The sequence below is a fragment of the Heterodontus francisci genome, chromosome 7 (assembly GCF_036365525.1).
Source record: "Heterodontus francisci isolate sHetFra1 chromosome 7, sHetFra1.hap1, whole genome shotgun sequence".
NCBI classification, from domain to species: Eukaryota; Metazoa; Chordata; class Chondrichthyes; order Heterodontiformes; family Heterodontidae; genus Heterodontus; species Heterodontus francisci.
Window position 1 is genome coordinate 13,737,758 of NC_090377.1, and position 25,791 is coordinate 13,763,548.

The 25,791-nt window shown below is 47.4% G+C and overlaps 1 protein-coding gene across 3 annotated transcripts in view; it reads right to left on the reverse strand.

The window, feature by feature from the left end:
- Positions 1-1,408: 1,408 nt before the first annotated feature.
- LOC137371859 (solute carrier family 23 member 3-like) overlaps positions 1,409-25,791 on the reverse strand; it is a 60,523-nt gene continuing 36,140 nt past the window's right edge. For all 3 annotated transcript variants that reach the window (XM_068034818.1, XM_068034820.1, XM_068034819.1), the window contains 4 exons: positions 24,424-24,529; positions 22,466-22,633; positions 14,200-14,295; positions 1,409-1,793 (listed from right to left, as the gene is read on the reverse strand). In XM_068034818.1, the coding sequence (XP_067890919.1) occupies positions 1,480-1,793; positions 14,200-14,295; positions 22,466-22,633; positions 24,424-24,529 (684 nt within the window). In that variant the 3' untranslated portion in view covers positions 1,409-1,479. The remainder of the gene's footprint in view (positions 1,794-14,199; positions 14,296-22,465; positions 22,634-24,423; positions 24,530-25,791) is intronic.

The window sequence follows — 25,791 nt, forward strand, 5'->3', positions numbered from 1 at the left end:
ATTCAACTGGCCCTTGAGGGATTGTGGTCTCCACTATCCTACACACCACACCATTCCAGATACTATCAATCTGTATGAAGCAAAACTTCCCGACATCAGTCCTTACATAGAATTACATCACATCTCCAGCACAGAAACGAGCCCATGCCCGACATTTATGCTCCTAGTGAGCCTTCTCCCATCATAATTCATGCCACCCTTTCTGCATATCCTACTATTCCTTTCTCCCTCATGTACTCATCCAGCTTCCTGTTAAATGCATCGATACTATTCGCCTCAACCACTCCCTGTGGTAGCGAGTACCACATTCTAACCATTCCCTGGGTGAAGAAGATTCGCCTGAATAGCACATCTTAAAGGTGTTGAGCACAAGATGTGGGGGGGGGGGGGGTGTTGGGGTGTTGAAAGAATGAGTCCTGTGGCAAATACAGGCAGGCAGATGGGAGGTGTGGTGCCAACCAAGGTCAAACAGCTCACTCACATTTTATAATTGGGCTCACACGTGAACAATGCTGGAGATTTACCACCCTTGGGGTATTGGCACTAATGCAGGCAGGGGGACAGGGTCGGTGGGTGACATGAGCTGGGAAGGATAATTTGTCAGAGAAATGATCTAACTAATTTCCTTCTCCACCCATGATGTGGATTTTTTAAACTACAAGTCTAGGATGTGAAAAGCTTCAAATTTTTCATTGTCTTTTTGTAAGTCCCAGCCTGGGCAATTGAGACACCGAACCATGTCTGGGGGAGAGGGGTGGGGGGCCGTTTGCCTGATGGGCAGGTTTGACAACCGCACTCCCCATTTCCCCCTCCTCTCCTCCTCCCTCACCTCCCCCAATTCCTCCAATCCACCTCCCTCACACACCCCGCCCCCCTCCACCCCCCCACCCCGACTCCCAATTCTCCGAAACGGACAGCTTTGTCCTGCTATGACAGGCTGAAAATAATCCTGGAGTTTTCATCACAGGATCTCCTCCCTCCAATTCCCCCTGACAACCCCACCCATTGGTCATCCAACATGTCCATTCTCCTAGTCTCCCCACAGCCACATGGAAAGCAAAAAGACTCATTGATAACTCAATTGGACAATATTTGACCATCAAAACAGCCCTCTTTCTTTCCCAACTCCTATAATTTTTTTAACTATATAATCTAAAACATTGAAACAAAATGATTTTTCTTTCCCGCCTGGGTATTGCTCCCAGCAGTGTCCAGGAGATGCAGCTTCAGTGCCTCAAGGCCAATCCTGGAGGGTTGGCAACCTCTACTTCCCCTTAAGGTTGCCAACCTTGGTTGACAATATCCTTAGAGGTTACATCATATGGCCTCCTGCCTCCAACAGCCCCACCCAGTCCACCAGCCCTATCGACCTACAAGAACTAATAAATATAAGTGTGCAAAGAGAATGGAAGTTTAAAAAAAACCATTTTGTTTTAATGGTCCTATGATCTTTCTCCCTGGGTTTTGTTCCCAACACAGTTAACCTTGAACTCCTGGAGACTCCAGGACAATCCTGGAGGAGTTGGCAACCCCAGCTTCCCCTCCACTTGCAACAAGCTCCAGGGTTGGCAGCAAGTCCTTTGTCTCCTCGCCCTCTGCCACAGGTTCTTGCACTGTTTCTGAGCTGGGGCACAGGTTGCGAAAGGGGAAGCACTTCATGCACAAATACCTGCGCAGGGCTGATGGAAGCTGATAAACATTGGTTAAGTCTTTCGGCTGATGATGGTGATAACCTTCCAGCTCTGATCTGAAACCAGGAAACTGTGCCACCAACCCTCGCTCCTCCGGTGTCCCTGAAATTAAACACGCAGAACACACTTTCACCTAATTGAGCTTCCAATCAACATCAACATCCAACAAGGCCTGTCTGTATTTACACAGCATCTAGACTATACATAGACTATAAATTTATCCCGATAAGATTAAATTCCTGCTATTCTGAAGTTCCTTAATGTTTTTCTTCGGAATCACCGGTATCCCCCAATCCCAGACCTGAATCTCCCAGAACCCTCTCCCTTCCTCACTACAACTACTGTCTGAAGAGTGAGTGGAGAAAGCAGCTGCTGTAAAGTTGCAAAGGAACATTGATTAAGTGAGTGAGCAAAACTGTGTCAGATGAAATTCAAGAGTCACTTTGGGCCCAACTGGACTAATTGATGAGAAGCTAGGAACTGTCTGGTCGCCACACTGTAGGAAGGATGTGATTGCACTGGAGAGGGTGCAGAGGAGATTCACCAGGATGTTGCCTGGGCTGGAGCATTTCAGCTATGAAGAGAGACTGAAAAGGCTAGGGTTGTTTCCCTTAGAGCAGAGAAGGCTGAGGGGGAACCTGATTGAGGTATACAAAATTATGAGGGGCATAGATAGGATAGATAGGAAGAAACGTTTCCCTTAATGGTGGGGTCAATAACCAAGGGGCATGGATTTAAGGTAAGGGGCTGGAGGTTTAGAGGGGATTTGAGGAAAAAAAAATTTTCACCCAGAGGGTGGTTGGAATCTGGAACACACTGCCTGAAGGGTTGGTCGAGGCAGGAACCCTCACAACATTCAAGAATTATTTAGACGAGCACTTGAAATGCCATAGTATACAAGGCTATGGGCCAAGTGCTGGAAAATGGGATTAGAATAGATAGGTGCTTGATGGCCGGCACAGACACGATGGGCCGAAGGGCCTGTTTCTGTGCTGAATAACTCTATGACTATGATTCTATGACTGTGGAGGAAAAGAGTTAGGGGTCAATGGACAGGTGCAATTTAAATGACAAATGGAATGTTAGCCTTTATCTTAAGAGGGTTAGAATACAAAGAGGTGGAAGTTATGCTCCAATTGTGAGGTAAGAGTGACTGCCCTTGACATCAAGGCAGCATTTGACTGAGTCTAGCATCAAGGAACCCTAGCAAAACTGGAGTCAATGGGAATCGGTGGGGGAAAACTCTCTGCTGGTTGGAGTCATACCTAGCGCAAAGGAAGATGGCTGTGGTTGTTGGAGGTCAAACATCTGAACTCCAGGACATCACTGCAGGAGTTCGTCAGGGTAGTGTCCTAGGCCCAACCATCTTCAGCTGCTTCATCAATGACCTTCCTTCTATCATAAGGTGAGATTTGGGGATGTTCGCTGATGATTGCACAATGTTCAGCACCATTCGTGACTTCTCAAATACTGAAGCAATCCGTGTAGAAATGCAGCAAGACCTGGACAATATCCAGGCTTGGGTTGATAAGTGGCAAATACGATTTGCGCCACACAAGTGCCAGGCAATGACCATCTCCAACAAGAGAGAATCTAACCATCTCCCCTTGACATTCAATGGCATTACCATCGCTGAATCCCCCACTATCAACAACCTAGGGGCTACCATTGACCAGAAACTGAACTGGAGTAGCCATATAAATACCGTGGCTACAAGAGCAGGTCAGAGGCTAGGAATCCTGCAGCGAGTAACTCACCTCCTGACTCCCCAAAGCCCGTCCACCATCTACAAGGCACAAGTCAGGAGTGTGATAGAATACTCTTCACTTGCCTGGATGGGTGCAGCTCCAACAACACTCAAGAAGCTTGACACCATCCAGGACAAAGCAGCCTGCTTGATTGGCACACCATTTACAAAGATTCACTCCCTCCATCACCGACGCACAGTGGCAGCAGTGTGTACCATCTACAAGATGCACTGCAGCAATGCACCAAGGCTCCTTAGACAGCACCTTCCAAACCCACAACCTCTACCAACTAGAAGGGCAAGAGCAGCAGATGCATGGGAACACCACCACCTGCAAGTTCCCCTCCAAGCCACACACTATCCTGACTTGGAACTACATCGCCGTTCCTTCACTGTCGTTAGGTCAAGATCCTGGAACTCCCTTCCTAACAGCACTGTGGGTATACCTACCCCACATGGACTGCAGCGGTTCAAGAAGGCAGCTCACCACCACCTTCTCAAGGGCAATTAGGGATGGGCAATAAACGCTGGCACAGCCAGTGACGCCCACATCCCATGAATGAATTTTTAAAAAATACCGCATCTGGAGTACTGCGTTGAGTTCTGGGCACCGCATCTCAGGGAGGAGTGCAGCGCAAATTCATCAGAATGGTACTATATTAGATGGAAATTGGACATATACTTGAAAAAGAATAATTTGCTGGTTTATGGGGAAAGAGCTGGGGAGAGTGCTGAATTGGATAGCTCTCTTAAAATGCTAGTTCAGGCACAATGGGCCAAATGGTCTCCTTCTGCACCGTTCTGTGCTTCTAGGGTACATGAAAGTACCATTAGCAAGCAGGCAGACCCAGCTTTTATGTAGCCTCACTGGGAAGTCCTGGCCTCCTTTCAGAGCCTCCTGACAGTAGCACTGTTGAGTTCATGGAATCAGAGAAAACAGAGGCCATTCAGCCCATCTTGTTTTTGTCAGCTGTTTGGTTGAGCTTTCCAACTAGTTTCACTCCTATGCTCTTTCCCCATAGCCCTGTAAATTGTTCCCCTTCAAGTATTTATCCAGTTCCCTTTTGAAAGTTACTATTGAATCTGCTTCCACTGCCCTTTCAGACAGCACATTCCAGATCACGACAACTCACTGTGTAAAAAAAAAACATCTTCCATCTTCTGCTTCTTTTGCTAATCATCTTAAATCTGTGTCCTCTGGTTACTGACCCTCCTGCCAGTGGAAACATTGTCTCCTTATTTACTCTTATCAAAAATCTTTTATAATTTTTAACACTTCTATTAAATCTCCTCTTAACCTTCGCTGCTCTAAGGAGAAACATCCCAGCTTCTCCAGTCTCTCCATCTGACTGAAGTCCCCGGCAATTAGATAGATAATGAATAACACCTTTGAGAGAGCACTCTAACTTTATAACATTCCTGCTGCTGTGTACTATTAAGCACGTTTTAAGACACTTTGTAAGTCTCCCAAAGGCACCCATTTAAAAAAATGGTTTTTGAAATGTGTTGTCACGCTGAGTCCTGGAACAATCACTGGTCTGTGGAGTTGGCTAACATCAGCAGGGGGCAGTAGTGAGGGTGCTCCAACTGAACTCAACAACTCTCCACCCTGAAAGAAAATCAGGGTCATCGGCACATAAGGAGGCCATTCAGCCCCTTCCAGCCTATTCTGCCATTCAATTAGACAGTGGCTAATCTGTATCTTAACTCTATCCATCCACCTTGGTTCCATAACTTTTAATACCCTTACCCAACAAACTGGGCAATTATTTGTCAGTCAAGAATGAAGCTTGCAAGTGTGACTTATTCTATCTCACCAATACCAAATGAATATGTAACTTTCTGGCAAAGCTCTAACGTCTCATAGGAACAGGAGAAGGCCATTCAGCCTGTCAAGCCTGTTCTGCCCATTCAATTAGTTGATAGCTGATTTGTATTTTTAAAATCTATCTACCTGCTTTGGTTTTGTAACCTTTAATACCCTTACCCAACAAAAATCTACCAATCTCAGTTTTGAAATTTTCAATTGATCCCCCCACAGCTTCTACAACTTTCTGGGGGGGCAGAAAGTTCCAGATTTCCACTCCCCTTGTGTGAAGAAGTCCTTCCTGACATCACCCCTCAACGGCCTGGCTCCAATTTTAAGATTATGCCCCCTTGTTCTTGACTCTGCACCCACCAGAGGAAATAGTTTCTCTGTAACGACCCTATCAACTCCTTTAAACATCTTAAACACCTCAATTATTACCCCAAAAAGGTCTTTTTTTCCTGATGACTAACTACCCTTGCGGGTCGTGCATGTGTGTGACCTCTACCACCTAGAAGGACAAGGGCAGCAAATGCATGGGAACACCACCACCTGCAAGTTCCCCTCTAAGTCACACACCATCCTGACTTGGAACTATATCGCCGTTCCTTCACTGTCGCTGGGTCAAAATCCTGGAACTCCCTTCCTAACAGCACTGTGGGTGTACCTACCCCACATGGACAGCAGCGGTTCAAGAAGGCAGCTCACCACCACCTTCTCAAGGGCAGTTATGGATGGGCAACAAATGTTGGCCTTGTCAGCGACACCTATATCAAGGCCACTTGAGTAAAGGTACAGGAGAGATGTTGACCCACAAGGGAGCATAGCTTAGAATGAGGTGTGACACGGAGAGGGAGAAATGCAAAATCAAAATCCTTTCTAAATTCCCCAAATGTATAAAATGGTTGCTTTTTTATGCCAATTTGTCACTTTTCTACTGAATACTGGAAGGCTATCAATCAAAATCAATTCAACATCTTGCATTTATATAGTGCCTTTAATATGGTAACAGTTCCCAAAACCCTTTACAGGGGAAATAACAAACAAAATGTGGCACAGAATTAAAGGAATGCAGGGTGAAGGCAGTTGCACTGCCTGAGAGTGTGGTGGAGGCAGATTTGATCATGGCTTTCAAAAGGGTTTTGGATAATTATCTGAGGAGACAAAATTTGCAGGGCTACGGGGAAAAGGCAGGGGAGTGGGACAAGCTGAGTTGTTCTTGGAGAGTGCCGGCATGGACACGACAGGCTGAATGGCCTCCTTCTGTGCTGTAACCATTCTATGATTCTATATGGAGTTAGGTCACAGATTGGCCATGTACCCATTGAATGGTGGAACAGGCTGGAGGGGCTGAATGGCCTCCTCATGTTCCTATGTCCCGATCATTCATTGGGGGAGGCTTAATAATCTTCCACCTAACGGAGAAAGTTACCTGTAAGCAAAAAATAAAACCTGGGCCTAGCACTGATCCTTTCTGCCTTATAACAGGCTTCAACATGTTGCACCAGAGATGGGTCAAAGCCCACCCATCTTTTTTAGGCACTGCTTCCTGGGAAGGATAATGCCATAACATTCCGGCTCCCGTGCAGTTTTAACCACTTTGGGTCTTGGCTGTAAAACCTCCCATCGAATTTTTCTAACCTCATAAAAGAATTATGACTATATATCGTTGTGTTTATGAGGTATCACTGCCCATAAAAGGTTTATAGCATGAACGCAAAGTACAAGCAGGCGCACTGAGCATCGTTCTGTAATATCCTAACAACAGGAGTGGGGGAGGCAGTGGAGATGTGGGGGTGAAGTGTGTGTGAGGGCTGGGGGAGGGATGTGGGGGGGGGAGGTGGAACGTGGTGTAGGGGCAGTGATGATGAACAGTGAGGCTGGAAACGTATTGGTGAAAGTTTCCTCTGGTCAGTGTATCAGATGAAAACAAAGGCTTGCATTTCTATTGCGCCTTTCACAACCTCAGGCATTCCAAAGTGTTTCACAGCCAATTAAGTACTTTTTGAAGCATTGTGAGTCTTGTCGTGTAGGAAACGTGGCAGCTAATTTGTGCACAGCAAGCTCCCACGAACACCAATGAGAAAGCGATTTGCTTTATTTTTAGTGTTGTTGGTTGACGGGTACATACTGGGCAAGACACCAGGAAGAGCTCCCCTTGTTCTTCTTCAAAATAGTGCCATGTCAAACTGAGCAGGCAGACGGGGCCTCAGTAAGTCCCATGGGTATCACTCTCACCCCTGAGTCCGAAAGTTGTGGATTCAAGTCTGCCCTTTCAGGTGAACATAAGTGATCCCGTGGCAAAACAGATTAGATGGTCACTATCTCACTGCCATTTGTGGGAGCTTACTGTGTGTAAACTGGCCAGCAGTGTTTCCTACATTATAACAGTGACTACATTTCAAAGGTATTTCATTAGTTGTAAAATGTTTGGGACATCCTGAGATCTGAAAGTTGCTATATAAATGCAAGTTTTTCTTTCTTGACTTTTGTTACAGCAGTGTCTTTCTCCTTCCATTTCCAAATCCTTCACAACTTTCCCCATTCCTCTTTGCTTCCAAACCTTTGCATCAGAAATTGCCTCCTTTTCCAGTCTCTCCCCTATCTTCTGTTTCCTTAGACATGTCCCCAACCCCAACCCAAATATTGCTGATGGCCGATTTCATTGTGAATTTATTCGTTGTGAGTAAAGGGAAAAAAATTCAGCTGGAGTCGCCATGCGACGATTAACTTTTAACTTTCAAAAGATGTTTCCAGCACTGATTATTGCCCAGAGTGACTCAACCGCAGGTCATTCCAGGTGCTGAGGCTGATAAGGATCGGAGCCGCCCCTGTTTACATTGGAGTCTGACAGTGAGATGGTTCCAGTGAGAGATTAGAGCCCAGCATTGCACGTAACACTTTGAAACTAGCTGAGGCCAGCAGGCCAACCTCTAACACATGCCTCCGAGCCGGTCTGCATTGCTAGTCAGATCGGCAGCTTCCTGTATCTTGGGTCTCATAGGCATGAAGCTCATCCCTGAGGTGTCCTGTTCCTTCAGGAAGACCACAGTAGATGCTGTATTCCAGTGTGTGTAACACTGTGTTGTGTTTAGTTAACTAATGCTGTCAAGACCCTATTTTCCGCCCATCCCTAAATACCCTTGGGAAGGTGGGCCTTCTTTTTGAACTACTGCAGTCCACGCAGCGAAGTTACTCCCACAATTTGTAGGGAATTTTTTTTCTTATTCATTCTCAGGTTGCAGGCATTGTTGGCAAGGCTGTCATTTATGGCCTATCCCTGATACAACTGAGTGGCTTGCTCGGCCACTTCAGAGGGCTGCTCAGAGTCAGCCACGCTGGTGTGGGACTGGAGTCACCTATAGGCCAGATCGGGTAAGGACAGCAGATTTCCTTCCTTAAAGGGATATTTAGTGAACCAGCTGGGTTTTTACGATAATCCAACAGATTTGTGGTCAAACCACAGCAAAATACTGCGGATGCTGGAATTCTGAAATAAAAGGCTGGAAATACTCAGTGATGGAGAGGAATGGATGCTGAGTTGAAAGCGATTGTACTCAGAGCCCAGGTTACATACACACAGCCCACAGTGGGGTTTGAACCCATAATCTTCGAATTTAATGGCAACAGAGCTACCATTAAGCCAAGCTGACACATTATGCCAGTGTGAAATGTGGTGTACAAATGGGGTACCAATATATTCTTGTGCTTCCAAAATTTTGGATTACCTTGTGCTTGAGTTTGCAGCCTTATGTTAATACTCTGTGTTTCAACAGTAACATTTAGCAATTTCAACAATCTGCATTTATATCACACACTCAGTCTAATAGAAGGTTCCAGGAAGCTTCTTACAGAAGGAATAATACAAAGTATGGACAGCAAGCCAAGTTTGGGGAATTGAGAATGTTGAGCGGAAACTTGGTCAAGGAGAAGGGGATTAAAGAATCATAGAATCAAAAAATGATACACTACATTCAACCATTCGGCCCATTGACTATACAATTAGTCCCACTCCGCTGCTCTGTCCCCATAGCCCTGCAAATTTTTCCTTTTCAATTCCCTTTTGAAAGTTACTATTGAATCTGCTTCCACCGCCCTTTCAGGTAGCGCATTCCAGATCACAACAACTCGCTGTGTCAAATGATTTCTCCTTATTTCCCCACTGAATTTTTGGCAAATTACCGTAACTCTGTGTCAGTTTACTACAGTAAAGGCGCTATATAAATGCAAGTTGTTGTTCTGTCCTCTCGTTGCTGACCCTCCTTTCATATAATATAGGATAAACACAAGAAGTATTTTATAGGTGACGTCAAGCTTGGGTTTTAGCAAGTTGATGAATGAAAGGAAGACTGAGAAAATTAAGGAGTTTGGAGGCCCTGAGAAATGTCATCTTTATTGGGTGGATCAAAATAGGCCCAGGATGAAAACCTTAGCAATCCATGAACCTTCCTTATCACCTGCCCTTAAGCTCCAGAACAGGATTCTAACCTTAAGCCTAGAACCATTAGGTTGCAACAATTGAACGCAAATGGATTCAGTAGCTACTGTGGCTATTTTATTTTTTTTATTCGTTCGGGGGATGTGGGCATCGCTGGCTAGACCAGTATTTATTGCCCATCCCTAATTGCCCTCTGGAAGGTGGTGCTGAGCTGCCTTCTTGATCCGCTACAGTCCATGTGGTGTAGGTACACCCACAGTTAGGGTACTGCACAACAGCTTGCATTGTCTTTAACGTAAGGGTAGGTGACCAAAAGCTTGTTCAAACAGCTAGGTTTTAAGAAGTGTATTAAAGGAGACAGTAAGGTAGTGAGGCAGAGAAAAAAGATAGTCTAATGGTGACCATGAAACCATTATCGATTTGTAAAAATCCATCTGGTTCACTAATGTCCTTGGGGAATGAAATCTGTCCTTACCTGGTCTGACCCACATGTGACTCCAGACCCACAGCAAAGTGGTTGATTCTTAACTACCCTCTAAAATGGCCTAGCAAGCCACTCAGTTTTCAAGGGCAATTAGGGATGGGCAACAAATGCTGGCCTAGCCAGCAACGCCCACATCCCACAAAAAACGAATAAAGGAAAAAAAAACAGGGATGCGAATTTTAAAATTGAGGTGTTACCAGAAGTAGGAAGCTAATGTTGGTCAGCAAAAGGGTGATGGGCGAACGGGACTTGGTATCTCTTGCAAAAGCAGGCAACGTATCGCTGACAGTATGCGACTTCACCACCGCCGTTGTGAGGGCAGACTCGAGAAATTGTACCAGCGAACTAGAAGGAACGATGAGTTAGATTGAACCGAGTCTTGAGTGACCTTCGCAGGCCCTGTGTGGTTTGCTCTGTGTAAACCTCTTCAAAGAACCTTATCATATTCTCTGTAAGCTCATTGATAATGTTCTCATCAGATGTGTGTGTGGAGCGGGGGTGGGGTAGGGGTGGGGGGGGGGGGGTGGAGTTATATCCTGTTGAAACAATAAGGTTTAGATAGGCTCCAGGTCACTGAAGTCCTTTGCCTGACATAATTGACAAAAGGCCTGTTTACTTTATGGTTGTAAACAGAGATTCATTCAGAATTTTCTGGCACCAGTTCCTAAAGCCTTGAGAGCAGCTCTCCTATTTTCCTCTCCTTCTCTGTGATGAAGAAACCCATCATGGCAGGGCAGATCTTAACAAAAGTAGCATTTCCCTTCATAAAGGGACTCGTGTCCTACCAGCCCAGAACCTTCACAGAAAGGAAACCATTTGTATTTTGGTTGTGCCCTTCATGACCTCAGGATGGCCCCAAAGTGCTTTACGCCAATGAAACGAGTTTGAACTGTTGTGAAATGTAGGAAATGCAGCAGCCAATTTGCACACAGTAAGCTCCCACTAGCTGCGATGTGATATTGACCAGACAATCTGTTTTTAGGGATGTCGGCTGAGGGATAAATATTACTGAAAGACAATAGCTTTGTGCTTCTTTGAAATAGTGTTCTGGGATAAGCCTGAGAAGGCAGATGGGCTCCTGGTACAACATCTCATTTAAAAGACGACACTTCTAACACTGCTGCACTCCCTCAGCGAGGGAATCACAGAGCTTAGGGCTTGGGTGGCTGCAGGTATGGCAGCCTGTGGTGGAGTGAATATAACTGAGGATGTGAAATGCCAGAATTAGATGGAATGCAGATATCTTGGAGGGTTGAGGAGCTGGAGGAGACTACAGAGATAGGGATGGGGCGGGGGGACCGAGGCCATGGAGGGATTTGAAAACCAGGATGGCAATTTTAAAATCGAGGTATTGCTGGAAGCTACTGTTTGCCAGCAAGCACAGGGCACAGCGACATAGAGGAATCTACACCTTTCAGCAGGAGTGACTGGATAACCATTGAGAGGATTCCCCTTCCTTAATTAGGCTTCCTGCAGCACCCCATCATTTAATCCATACATGTCCCCACACTCCTCCACACCCAGCCACCCCCACCCACCAACCTACCTCTCTAGTTCCCACACGGACCTGTCTTGTAGATTCAGGTCAGTCAATTGTCAGCTGTGTAAGTATCCTTCGCATGCAATTAGGGATGTTAATTTTTATTACCTTGTACAAACACGAGGTTGTTAGCAATCATAAAAGATTGTTCTGGTTCATGGGGCCCTGGGTTTTACAGCGCCGTTCCCTCAGCAGTTGGCGAGCCTGTTACTAAGTGTATGTCTAGCTACCTAGTCGCAGTCGGTCACACACATTCCCAACGAACTGGAACCGCTTTTTCTTTTTTTACGATCGTTCAGGGCCTTGGGGTTTGTGTAGGAGCAATAAAAACTAAGCCCTAATCGCATCAGAATGATCCTGCTCCAGCACAGGGAATTTCAGAGAGAGAGAGAGAGAGAACGAGATGGACAGTGAACCTCATGGACTTCAAAGTTTTCCTCTGGCTGCAATCTAGGGGAGTGAGAGCAATTACCTGCCTCAATCTGTCCGAGGGGTGGTTGAGTGTTGAGGGGGGAAGGGGAGGGGTTCAGGGGTGGGTCGCGGGAGGGGAACACATACAGGAATTTAATTCATTCCAACAATCATTAAGCAATTACACACACAACCAGCAAACTGCTGGCTATTACCCTAGTGAACATTGTATGGTTGGGAATATACCCCCTAACTTTAGTGGCACTATTGACACTGGAGGAGAGGCTGTTATTTTCGGTTACATTGAAATCTGGAATTCTCTGCTCCCTCAAAAAGGTTGTGGATTCTGGGGGGACAAGACTGAGAAGGGTAGATTTTTGTTGAGTATGGGTTTTCAGAGGATGTGGAGCAAAGGCAAGTAAATGGAGCTGTGAGGTACAGATCAGCCATAATATCATGGAATGGCAGCACAAGCTCAAGTGTCTGCATGACTTCCTCCTATTTCTAATGTTCCTACAAATGCAGGAAATTCTCTCAGTGTCCTGGGCCACATTCCTGCCCTCCACCAAAAAGGGATTAACTGGTCATTGCTGTGGGATCTTGCTGTGCGCAAACATGTGTTTGCCAAAAATAGCAGCAGTCACTTGTACTCAAACTAATGCATGGAAAGTGAATCCTAAGCTCGCCAGCTCTTTTTTTAAAAATCTGTTCTTGGGACATGAGCATTGCTGCCAAGGTTAGAACTTATTACCCATCCCTAATTGCCCTTGAGAAGGCAGTGGTGAGCTACCCTCTTGAACTACTGTAGTCCAAATGCTGTAGGTACACCCACAGTGTACACAATATGAGTGGCTTGCTCGGCCATTTCAGAGGGCACTTAAGAGTCAACCACATTGCTGTGGATTTGGAGTTACATAGAGACCAGAGCCACAGATTTCCTTCCCTATAGGGCGGCACAGTGGCGCAGTGGTTAGCACCGCAGCCTCACAGCTCCAGCGACCCGGGTTCAATTCTGGGTACTGCCTGTGTGGAGTTTGCAAGTTCTCCCTGTGTCTGCGTGGGTTTCCTCCGGGTGCTCCAGTTTCCTCCCACAAGCCAAAAGACTTGCAGGTTGGTAGGTAAATTGGCCATTATAAATTGCCCCTAGTATAGGTAGGTGGTAGGGAAATATAGGGACAGGTGGGGATGTGGTAGGAATATGGGATTAGTGTAGGATTAGTATAAATGGGTGGTTGATGGTCGGCACAGACTCGCTGGGCCGAAGGGCCTGTTTCAGTGCTGTATAACTAAACTAAAGGGCATTAGTGGTAGGTTTTTAGCAACAATCCCATAGTTTCATGATCATTATTAGTGAGACTATCATTGCACTCCAGATTTATTCATTAATTGAATTTAAATTCCCTCAGCTGCTGTTGTGAAATTTGAATTCTTCTCTCCAGAGCCTCTTAATTACTAGTCCAGTAACATTACCTCTATGTTACCTGTCTATCATTCAGATAAGCCCTAAAAACTATCTTTTATAAGGGTTCGGCCATTTAGGTCTGAGATGAGAAGAAATTTCTTCACTCAGAGGGTTTGGAATCTTTGGAATTCTCTGCCCTAGAGAGCGGTGGATGTTCAGTCATTGAGTATATTCAAGAATGAGATTCATAGATTTTTGGACACTGAGGGATATGGGGAGTGGGAGGGAAAGTGGAATTGAGGCAGAAGATCAGCCATGATCACATTGAATGGCAGAGCAGGCTCGAGGGGCCGAGCGACCTACTGCTGTTCTTATTGATGTTCTTAATCCTTGAGCAGAGTAGCTGCCCTGTTTGCTTACATAACAACAGTCACTGCACTCCCACAAATCACTAATTCTGCAAAGCATTTGGAACATTTCAACATGAAAGCAAGAATTGTACTTTTCGATGGAGATAAATGGTGGAGTCACCCTCGATCACACATGCCCCCTGTCTGATGTAAGCAGTACAATATAAACCTGTTACTCTCTACTCACAGTAGGACCCAGCCGGAGCCGGAGCCGGAGCCAGGACTGCACAAGTCAAACTGATTGGCATTGGGAAGATTTGTAAATTTACCTGAAACAGTGTTATCTAGGAGAAAGGCCAGAAACCCTCCTTGAATCACCGGCATCATCAGCAGGGCCAGGAGGAAGATGTCCAGGCTGCCTAGACCTGCAAAGAACATGCCAAAGAGAAATAAAAACAAACTATCGCTGACCTTCATTTAATAAAGAAAAACTTGCATTTATATAATACCTTCACTACCTCAGGACATCCCACTGTTTTGCAACCAATTAAGTAATTTTGAAGTGGATTCACTGTTGTAATGTAGGAAAAGTGACAGCCAATTTGGGCACAGCAAGATCCCACAAGCAACCAATGACCAGATAATCTCTTTTAGTGGTTGTGTGAAGGATAAATATTGGCCAGGACACTGGGGAGCACTCCACTGCTCATCTTTGAAATAGAATCTTCTACGTACACCTGAAAGAGCTGAGGGAGCCTCAGTTTAACATCTGGTCTAAAAGACAGCACCTTTGACAGTGAAGCAGTCCCTCAGTACTGCATTAGAAGGTCAGTCTAGAGCAGGGCTGTCCAACCTTTTCGCGTGGGGGGGGGTGGTGGCCACGTTACAAATGGTGTGTTTGGGGGAAAAGAACATTGAGTAACTGAAAGCCTGTTACGCAAAAAAAAAAGAAAAAAAAAAAAAAATGGGTTAGATACAGAGTAAAGCTCCCTCTACACTGTTCCATCAAACACTCCCAGGACAGGTACATTACGGATTAGATACAGAGTAAAGCTCCCTCTACACTGCCCCATCAAACACTCCCAGGACAGGTACATCACGGCTCCAGCCGACCCAGGCAAAGAACCCTCACCTGACTGCAAGACAAGACTTTGGACTCCGCAGTAAGGTGCTCCAACTACCTATTTAAGAGCAACATCCTCACAGCCTTTCTTTCCCTTCCAGCACTCGGCCACCTATCCTCTCCTTTTACTTTCCACCCCTATCTTCCTCTGCTCCCACCCTCCCCCATCATATTGCTTAAAGATTTAAAATAAACTGTCATTTCCTTTGTTTCTTAGGGGTGCGCAACCCTTCTTTACCAGTGGTGGGGCCTTCTTGCGCGTATGTTGCTGCGGCTGTTGCAGCTGCACCTGTTGTCCCTGACCATTTGAGCTGATAACATCAAAGCATGGGATCAAGAGCTACGTCCACTTGAACATGTAAATAGAGGCATGTGTAAAAGTAATGGCCGAGGTTATAGAGTCGTACAGCATAGAAACAGGCCCTTCAGCCCACTGCGTCCATGCCGACCATAATGCCTATCTATACTATCTATACCTGCCTGCATTAATTCCATATCCCTCTATGCCTTGCTCATTCAAGTACCTGTCCAGATGCCTCTTAAATGTTGCTACTGTTCCTGCCTCCACCACCTCCTCAGGCAGCTCATTCCAGATACCCACTATTCTTTGTGTGAAAAATTTACCCCTTTGATCCCCTTTAAACCTCCTCCCTCTCACCTTAAATCTATGCCCTCTAGTTTTAGTCACCCCTACCATGGGAAACAGACTCTGGCTATCTACCCTATCTATGCCTCTCATAATTCTATATACCTCCATCATGTCTCCTCTCAGCCTCCTTCGCTCCAGGGAAAACAGACCCAGCCTATCCAATCTCTCTTTATAACTCAAGCCCTCCAAACCAGGCAACATCCTTGTGAATCTTTTCGGCACTGTCTCTAGCTAAATCATATCTTTCCTGTAGTGCGGTGACCAGAACTGCACACAGTACTCCAAATGTGGCCTAACCAACATTATGTACAACTGTAACATGACGTCCCAACTCTTGTACTCAATGCCTCGGCTGATGAAGGCAAGCATGCCATACGCCTTCTTCACCACCCTGTCTGCCTGTGTTACCACTTTCAGGGAACTATGTACTTGCACCCCAAGGTCTCCCTGCTCAACAACACTCCCCAGGGCCCTGCCATTCACTGTATATGTCCTGCCCTGGTTTAACTTCCCAAAATTCGCACTTGTCTGTGTTAAATTCCATTTGCCAATCTCTTGCCCGCTTTCCCAGTTGATCTATATCCTGTTGTAACCTTAGACAACCTTCTTCACTGTCCACTATACCACCAATTTTGCTATCTTCTGCAAACTTACTAATCATGCCCCTTACATTCACATCCAAGTCATTAATATATATAACAAACAACAGAGGGCCCAGCATCGATCCCTGAGGCACACCACTGATCACCGGCCTCCCATCTGAAAAACAACTCTCCACTACCGCCCTCTGCCTCCCATCACCAAGCCAATTTTGTATCCAATTTGCTAGCTCACCCTGTATCCCATGTGTTCGAACCTTCTAGACCAGCCTACCAAGCGGGACCTTGTCAAAGGCCTTGCTAAAGTCCATGTAGACAACGTCCATCGCCCTGCCCTCGTCAATTCTCTTGGTCACCTCCTCAAAAAACTCAATCAAATTCGTGAGACACGATTTCCCACGCACAAAGCCATGCTGATTAATCCTAATCAGACCATGCCTTTCCAGATGCATATAAATCCTGTCTCTCAGAATCCCTTCCAATAACTTTCCCACCACTGATGTAAGGCTCACTGGCCTGTAGTACCCTGGCTTATCCCTGCTGTCCTTCTTACATAAAGGCACAACATTAGCTATCCTCCAGTCTTCCGGTACCTCACCCGTGGCTAACGATGATACAAAAATCTCTGCCAGGACCCCAGCAATCTCCTCCCTTGCTTCCCATAGCATCCTAGGATACACCTGGTCAGGCCCGGGGGATTTATCCACCTAATGCACTTCAAAACCTCCAACACCACCTCTTTTTGTAATGTTGATATGCTCCAGGATATCGCTGTTCCCTCCCTTGAACTCACTAGCTCCCATGACCTTCTCCACAGTAAATACAGACGAGAAATATTCATTTAAGACCTTGTTACACTGATCCTTAAGGGGACCTACTCTCTCCCTAGCTACCTTTTAACTGTTACGATACTTATCGAAACTTTTAGGATTCTCCTTTATCTTATCTGCCAGGGAAATCTCATGGCCCCTTTTTGCCCTCCTAATTTCCTTCTTAAGTGTACTCCTACATCCCCTGTACTCATCGAGTGACTCGCTTGATCCCAGCTGCCTATACCTGACATAGCCTCCTTCTTTGTCCTGACCAGACCCTCCATATCCCTTGTCAACCAAGGTTCCCTAAACTTGGCAGCCTTGCCCTTCCATCTAACAGGAACATGCCGGCCCTGAACTCTTCCTATCTCACTTTTAAAAGCCTCCCACTTGCCAGACGTCCCTTTAGTCTCCCATTCAACTTTTGAGAGTTCCTGTCTGATGCTATCGAAATTTAGGACTTCAACCTGAGGACCAGTCCTATCCTTTTCCATAACTATCTTGAAGCTAATAGAATTATGGTCACTGGTCCCAAAGTGCTCCCCCACTGACACATCAACCACCTGCCCAGCTTCATTTCCTAAGAGGAGGTCGAGTGCAGCCCCTTCTCTAGTAGGGCCATCCACATACTGCTTCAGAAAACTATCCTGGACACACTTAACAAATTCTTCCCCATTGATCCCTTAGCACTAAGGCAGTCCCAGTCAATATTAGGGAAGTTAAAATCACCTACTATTACAACCCTATAATTCCTAATCTGTGATTTCCCTACATATATGCTCCTCCAATTCCCTCTGACTATTGGGGGGCCTATAGTATAATCCCATCAAAGTGATCACCCCTTTCTTATTTCTAAGTTCTACCCATATGGCCTTGCTGGACATTCCCCCCGGGATATCCTCTCTAAGTACTGCCATGATGTCCTCCCTAATCAATAGTGCAACTCCCCCTCCTCTCTTACCTCCACCTCTGTCACGCCGGAAGTATCGGTACCCTGGAACATTAAGCTGCCAGTCCTGCCCATCCCTCAACCATGTTTCCGTAATAGCTATAATATCACAATCCCATGTCCCGATCCATGCTCTGAGTTCATCTGCTTTACCTGTAAGGCTTCTTGCATTAAAGTAAATGCAGTTTAGTCTACCAGACCTTCCATGCTCCCTGTCCTGCCTCTGCCCGGCTGCCTACTGGACGTGCTTGCCTTAACCTCTACATTTGCCTCAACAATCTCATCGGAGAGCCTACTACTTTGGGTCCCACCCCCCTGCCAGACTGGTTTAAACCCTCCTGAGTACTACTAGCAAACCTCCCCGCAAGATTGTCGGCCCCTTGGCCATTGTTGCTGCCTCTAAAATGTATGGGAAGGCAGTAATTTTCATGAAGACTGAGTGGGTGGTGTCCCTGGACCTGAGCAAGGGGCTCACTGTGGACGGGACCTTTCTGCCAGTGGATGCCCAAGAGGCCACTGCGCAGTGGGTCACTTTGTTGAATGTCCCGCCCTTGGTTTCTGGTGAGTTCCTCCTCCCCAACCTGCACCATCTGGGGGAGGTAAAGAAGGGGCTCACCCCAGTCCCACTCAGTCTTTGGGAGAACAACCTCCGGCATGTCTACTCTTTCCGCCGCCAGCTCTTTATGCAGCTGGCATGGGAGGAGGACATGGAGGGCTACTTTAATGTGGATCTCCGGGGGAAGCCTTTCACGTCTTCTGGAATTTGGACGGGTCGCGGTGCCATGCCTGTAAGGGGGTGAGGCACGTTCTAAGACCTGTTTCACCCTCTGGGCCGCCAACTCTACTGCTGCACATCCAGGAGCCAGGTGGCTTCATCTACTGGAACAGTGTGGGTTTCCTGGACATACACCTCATAGCGTGCGGCCGCTGGCGGTGAATACTCGGAGAAAGATGGGGACTCGGTGTGGGGCACGGAGGATGATATTGAATCCATTGCCAGTGATGCGGTGGACTCCCTCGTGCAACCTACTGAGTCTCCTCTCATCCCCACTATGGAACTCCGGGACTTCCTTGCTGCCAGCAGGGGTTGCCGCAATAAAGTTCAGCTGACCCGGTGGTTGAATCTGGTGCTAATCATCTGGTCCGTCTGTGCCATCCTCAAGAAGGGGGCAAGGGGGTGGGTGTGAAACTGGTTGAGAGGCGCTGGTTTAAAGCGTTCCTCAATGGGTTGCCGGAGGAGTGGCGGGCCAGGTGCACTTCTGCTCCCTCCTCACAGTGAGGTGTCGGTGACGGGAACCAAGTACTTTTGACAAGAAGATAACCATAGCCAGCCTCAACATCAACAGCAGGAGGCCTCTCCACAGATTTCACAGTCCGTCAGTCTTCAGGGAAGGGAGATATACAGTGAGCTTTCTCCAGGAAACCCACACTGTTCCAGTAGATGAAGCCACCTGGCTCCTGGAGTGGCAGGGTGGGGTCTACATGAGTGACCTCACCCCTATTTCTATTGGGGTGGCCGTCTTGTTGGCTCCAATTTTTCAGCCGGAGATCTTGGGAGTCAAGGAGCTTATGCTGGGCCGCTTGCTCCACCTCGCCATTCGCCTGGGTAGTGTGCCACTCCACTTTGTGAATGTGTTCGCGCCCATGCCCGGCACGTTGCAAGCGCGTTTCTTTAAAGAAGTGTCCGCTCTCTTGAGTTCTATCGATAGTGACGAGTGCATCATCCTTGGGAGGGATTTTAACTGTATCCTCGAGGTAAGGGATCTCTCCAGTCCTCAGCGCGACCAAGCGTCGATGGAGAAGTTGAGAGAACTGGTTGGCTCCCTCGACCTGGTGGACATCTGGTGGAATCTCCATCCTGACTCCAGCGCCTTCACCTGGAGGTCTGGAGGAGGAGCAGGCATAGGTCTCCTGCATCTCAACGGTCTCCATGCGGCTGGTGCCGTGCTCGGACCACCACCTGGTGTGGGCGGAGCTCACTCTGCTCCGCAAGCAGGTGCGGTCCATGTACTGGCACTTTAATAACCAGCTGCTGGAGGACGAGCGATTCCAGGACTCGTTCTGTTGATTCTGGGCTGACTGGAGAAGGAAGCAGGGAGGTTTCCCCTCCTTGAGGCTATGGTGGGACATGGGCAAGACTCACATCCGTGTCTCCTGTAAGGAGTACGCAAAGGGGTCGACCAAGAGATGGGAGGCCGAGATCGGGTGCCAGGAGAGGAAGGCGCTCGACTTGGATCCCCCTCTCGGTCATGCCATCGTGGACCCAGCCCTGTGGCAGTGTACAAAGAGAAGAAGGGCGTGCTGAGGGATCTGCAGCTTGTTGGGTCCTGGGGTGTGTACGTGAGATCATGGATCCAGATCCTGGAAGATTTGGATTGGTCCTCACCCTTCTTCGACTCGTTGGAAAAATGGCGGCGGGTTCATAAGCAGCTCATTGAGCTGCTGGCCGATGACGGATTCTCCATCACAGATCCAGAGGGAATGGGCTTCTTGGTCCGCACCTATTACGGCACATTGTTCTCTCTGGATCCGTCCAGTGAGGATGCGCGCAGAGTTTTTTGGGAGGACCTCCTGAAGGTCAGCCAGGAGGGTGCCGAATGACTGGAGACTCTGCTCACGTTGGCGGAGCTGACCAAGACCCTTCAACAGCTCTCGAGGGGCAAAACCCCGGCCCTGGATGGGTTGGTCACTTTGGTCTCACCCCCTGCATTTGCTGCCAAGATCCAGAAGAAGCTCATTGATTTCTTCTGGGGCAAGAGGAAACACTGGGTCTCTGCTGCGGTCCTCAGTCTCCCAATCGAGAAGGGCAGCCAGTTGCTGGTGTGCGTCCGCACCCAGGCTGCGACTCTCCGCCTTCGAACCCTGCAGAGATACCTGTACGTTGAGCATCCTCCCAGATGGTGTGTGCTGGCGATGTATTTTTTCCGCCAGGGCACTGCCTTCAAGATGACACACAGCTCCCGGCAGCAGCTGTTAGCCGTGCCTCTCTGAGGGAGTTGCCTGTCTTTTACCGGGATCTATTCAGAGTCTGGAATATAGTCGCCTTCAGTCAGGGCGCTCTCCCGCTGGCGGAGGAGAATGCCTTGGCTGTCCGGGCAGCTGGCTCCGGGGACACCAACGGGTGGAGGAGTAGCCGAAGTCCGGGACGCCCTTCACTGCGGATGGTGAGGGGGCTCGGGAGTGTGGAGCGCTCCCGGCCGAGCTGACCCCGGCTCGGCCGGAACTGCTCATCAGACCCAGGCCCCAAAACCCTCCTTGGGAGCTGGTCCCGCACAACCCGAGCTGCCTCTTGGAAGTGCCCTCCGTGCCATTCCAGTCAGCACGGAAGGGTTTCCTGTATGGGATGCTCCTGCACACTCTCCACTTACTCGCCCTCGTCAGCCGGCCAGACAAGCCCTGGCGGTCTGCGTTGCCATCTGGTGGCGAGGGGAAACCCGGATGGAGGTCTCTCTATGTGGGAGTCTTCCCCCTTTACATCGGGGACCTGGGGTGGAGGGTGCTGCACAGGGCAGTCCCGTGCAATAGGCTTTTAAGCAGGTTCACGGACTCCCAGGCCGCCTGTACTTTCTGCGGCCTGGACAATTCTGTGTTCCATGTATATATGGAGTGTACGAGGTTGCAGCCCCTCTTTGTGTATTTAAAGGGGCTGCTCCTCAAGTTTTGGCTGCACTTCAGTCCCACACTCCTGATCTTTGGGCACCTGGTGCGGAGGGGCGTGGGCCGGGAGGAGGATCTCCTCGTCGGTCTGCTCCTGGACCTGGCCAAGATGGTAATTCACAGGTCCAGGCTGCGGATCATCGAGGGGTCCGTCCTCCCTGATTGCCTGCCCCTCTTCTGCAGTTACATTCGCGCCCGGGTGTTCCTGGAGAAGGAGCATGCGGTGTCCGCCGGTACGCTTGAGACCTTCCGCGACTGGTGGGCACCGCAGGGACTGGAGTGCATCGTCGATGTCGAGAATGGCATTTTAATTTCAGCTTTTGGTTTATTTATTTGATTTTAATAAAGTTCTTTTTAAAATGTATATAAGGGGGGCGTCAGGAATAAAGGCCCCCTCAACAAATAATATATAAAAGGGGCCTGGGGTATAAAGGTTTCCTTCAAAAAGAAAGCAAAAAAAGAAAGAAAAAAATGAAAGAAAAAAAAAGGGGCGAGAATTCTTTTTAACTTACTTATTCTCAGGACGTGGGCACCTTTATTACCCATCTTTAGTTGCCCTGGGAAGGTGCTGGTTGTTCTCCCCCTTGAAATGCTGCAGTCCTCGTGATGATACCCTCTCTACAATGGTGTTTGGCCAAGAAACATTTAAATATATAACAGCAGCACCAGCAGAAATCCTGGTTAGTTTTTGAACATAGCGTTGACCTTGAGAAAGGCTCAACTTTAATTGTGAGCACAATAAGGCTCAAATCAATTTAACCTCACGGCATTGTGTAAACAGAGTGCGATGAATCTTTTTTTTTTACCTGTTGCGATGTAATCTGGATTGCGGATGAACCAGCGAGGGGTGAGTAGCGCCATGAACACGGTAAATCCAATGATGAAGATATTACGTCCAGAGTCGATGTTAGTGTACTGGAAATACGAGACTCCTATAGACACAGCCATTGTGTAGGTGACGCTGAGCACCCCACCTGTACAAAGCGATCAGGTAAGTCAAACTGTCGAGTCCCACACAAGCAGGGGGCTCAAGACAACCAGCCTTGATCATAAAACACCTGAATATAACACACCTCAAATAAAACCCCCAAAATAACACCCCACCAAAATAACACCCCCCAAAATAAACCCCCCAAAGTAACATCCCCCAAAATAACAACCCCCCAAAATAACACCCCCCCAAAATAAGACCCCCCCAAATTAACACCCCTCGAAATAATGCCCCATAAAAATAAACCCCCCCAAAATAACACCCCCCAAAATAAGACCCCCCCCAAATTAACACCCCTCGAAATAATGCCCCATAAAAATAAACCCCCCCAAAATAACACCCCCCAAAATAAGCCCCCCCCCAAATTAACACCCCTCGAAATAATGCCCCATAAAAATAAACCCCCCCAAATAAAACCCCCCCAAAATAACCCCCCCCCCAAAATAACACCCCCTAAAATAACGTCCCTCCAAAATAATGATACTCCAAAATATCGCCCGGCCCAAAATAATACCCCCTCCAAAAAACAGCCCCCCAAAATTATAACACCCCTCCAGAATAATAACCCACCAAAATAATAACCCCAAAAATAATACCCCCTCCAAAATAACACCCCCCAAAATAATAACACCCCCCCCAGAATAATAACCCACCAAAATAATAACCTGAAAATAATAACCCCACAAAATAACGCCCCACCCATCTTCAGGCAATGCAGTCTGGGTTGATCCACTCGGGTCAAAGTCACCAGTGTGATATCCTGGCTCATCCTCCTCCAAACCCTTTCCTCTGTTGTCCAATTCCAGGGCACTGGTTCCATTCCTAGCTGTCCTAATACAGCCAGTGTATCTCCTTTCCCTGCCATTCCAGAATGGTGCAGGACTCCCTCCTCAGTTCAGTACTATTTCTCATTTCTGTGTTTGCACCTCTTTCTTATTATTGGTAAGCATTGGGTAGTCTTCCCTACCTTTCCACCACTACCCTCAATTCCATGACTGTCCCCACAGCATCCAACCGCCTGTCCAACATCAGAAGATCTGGATAATCGGAGATTTCGGCAGCTCAACATTGGTTCCACCATACATTAGCTCTTAATCCATGGGTGGCATAGTGGCGCAGTGGTTAGCACTACAGTCTCACAGCTGCAGTGACCCAGGTTCGATTCTGGGTACTGCCTGTGTGGAGTTTGCATGTTCTCCCTGTGACTGTGTGGGTTTCTGCCGGGTGCTCCAGTTTCCTTCCACAGCCAAAGACTTGAAGGTTGATAGCTAAATTGGCCATTGTGAATTGCCACTAGAGTAGGTAGGTGGTAGGGGAACTGAGGGGATGTGGTAGCAATATGGGATTAATGTAGGATTAGTATAAGTTGATGGTTGGCACAGACTCGGTGGGCTGAAGGGCCTGTTTCAGTGCTGTATCTATCAATAAATAATTCCCATTCCTGGATGCCTGCTTAGTCTCAGCCCAGTGGTGCGTAACCTCTCACCCTGCACTGCGTTTCAAATCCACGCCCAACCTTTCGTTAAAAATCATCTACTTCTACCTCACAATGGTTGTCCATCTCGGACCCCCATTTCCACTGAAAGTCTTTGTCGTCTAGATAGATAGAGCTCCTCTCTCTTTGTAACAGCCTCATCACTTGATCCTGAAATCCAGCCTGTGGAGAATGCTATCTGGACCTGTGTTTTAGCACTCTGTTCCAATCAGTGTACTGGGTGCCTCCTGGAGGTTACTTCACTTGAGCTATCAACTAAAGACAGGAACTGGACTCACCATGGATGGCAATTGGGATGGTCGTGAGGAAATATATCAGCTTGGCAGACATTCCGACCAGAATACACAGCACGGCTGCGATCTGGACCGAATGTCGGGATTCTGCCTGCGGAATAAGAAGGGAATGTTAACGTGAATCGACATAGTCTCAAATGCGGTGTAACAAAACTCCCTAAAGAATTCAGAAATCATCCACAACTTTAAAATGCAGTAAAACATACCAAGGCACTTCACAGGAGCGTTATCAGATACATTTTGACTCTAGGGGATATTAGGACAGGTGACCAAAAGCTGGGTTAGAGAGGCAGGTTTTAATGAACATCAGAAAGTAAGAGAGAGGGCTGGAGAGGTTTAGGGAGGGAATTCCAGATCTTAGGACCCAGGCAGCTGAAGGCGCGGCTGCCAATGGTGGAGCAATTAAAATCGGGGATGCGCAAAGGCCAGAATTGGAGGAACACAGAGATCTCAGAGGATTCTAGGGCTGGAGGAGATTACAGAGATAGGGAGGTGGAATGGAGGGGTCGAGGCCATGGAGGGATTTGAACACAAGGTTGAGGATTTTAAATTTGTAGGAGAACTCTCTGACCAGATGAGCTGGAGGTTTCTTGTGTTGACATTAGAGTCAACAGCAGTAAGGGCAAGTGATTCATAGCAGAAGATGATCTGTCACAGTGAGTGATGTCCAACTACACTCAGAAACTAGCATGTCCACTGCCTCTGTGCTTAATTGCATTCTTGGGCAAACTGTCCTCCATGAGATTTGTCACAAGGCATGGTCCCATTCCAAACTACATGCTCTATCAGTTGTGTGATTCCAAAACAACCCATCAAATGATATATAGAGAGAAAAAAAAAACCTGCATTTATATAGCACCTTTCGTGACCCTAGAGCGCTTTACAGCCAATGAAGTACTTTATTTTTTAGGCATAGTCACTGTTGCAATGTAGGAAACATGGCTGCCAATTTGCACACAGCAAGCTCCCACAAACAGCAATGTGATAATGAGCAGATCATCTGTTTTTCGTGATGTTGGTTGAGGGATAAATGTTGGCCGGGACGCTGGGGAGAAACTCCCCTGCTCTTCTTTGAGGTAGTGCTGTGGGGTCTTTCACATGCACCTGAGAGAGCAGATGGGGCCTGGGTTTGACACCTCATCCAAAAGAGAACACCCCCAACAGTGCAGCACTCCCTCACTATTGCACTGGGAGTATCAGGAGGGAACTTGAACTCACAGCCACCTAATTCAGAGGTGAGAATGCTACCCATTACACCATAACTGATACAGGCCTGGGACCCGAGAGAATTCAATAAAGAATGGAGAGTTGCAAAGTTACAATAACAATCTTGTAGAGATGCCTTAAGCATTG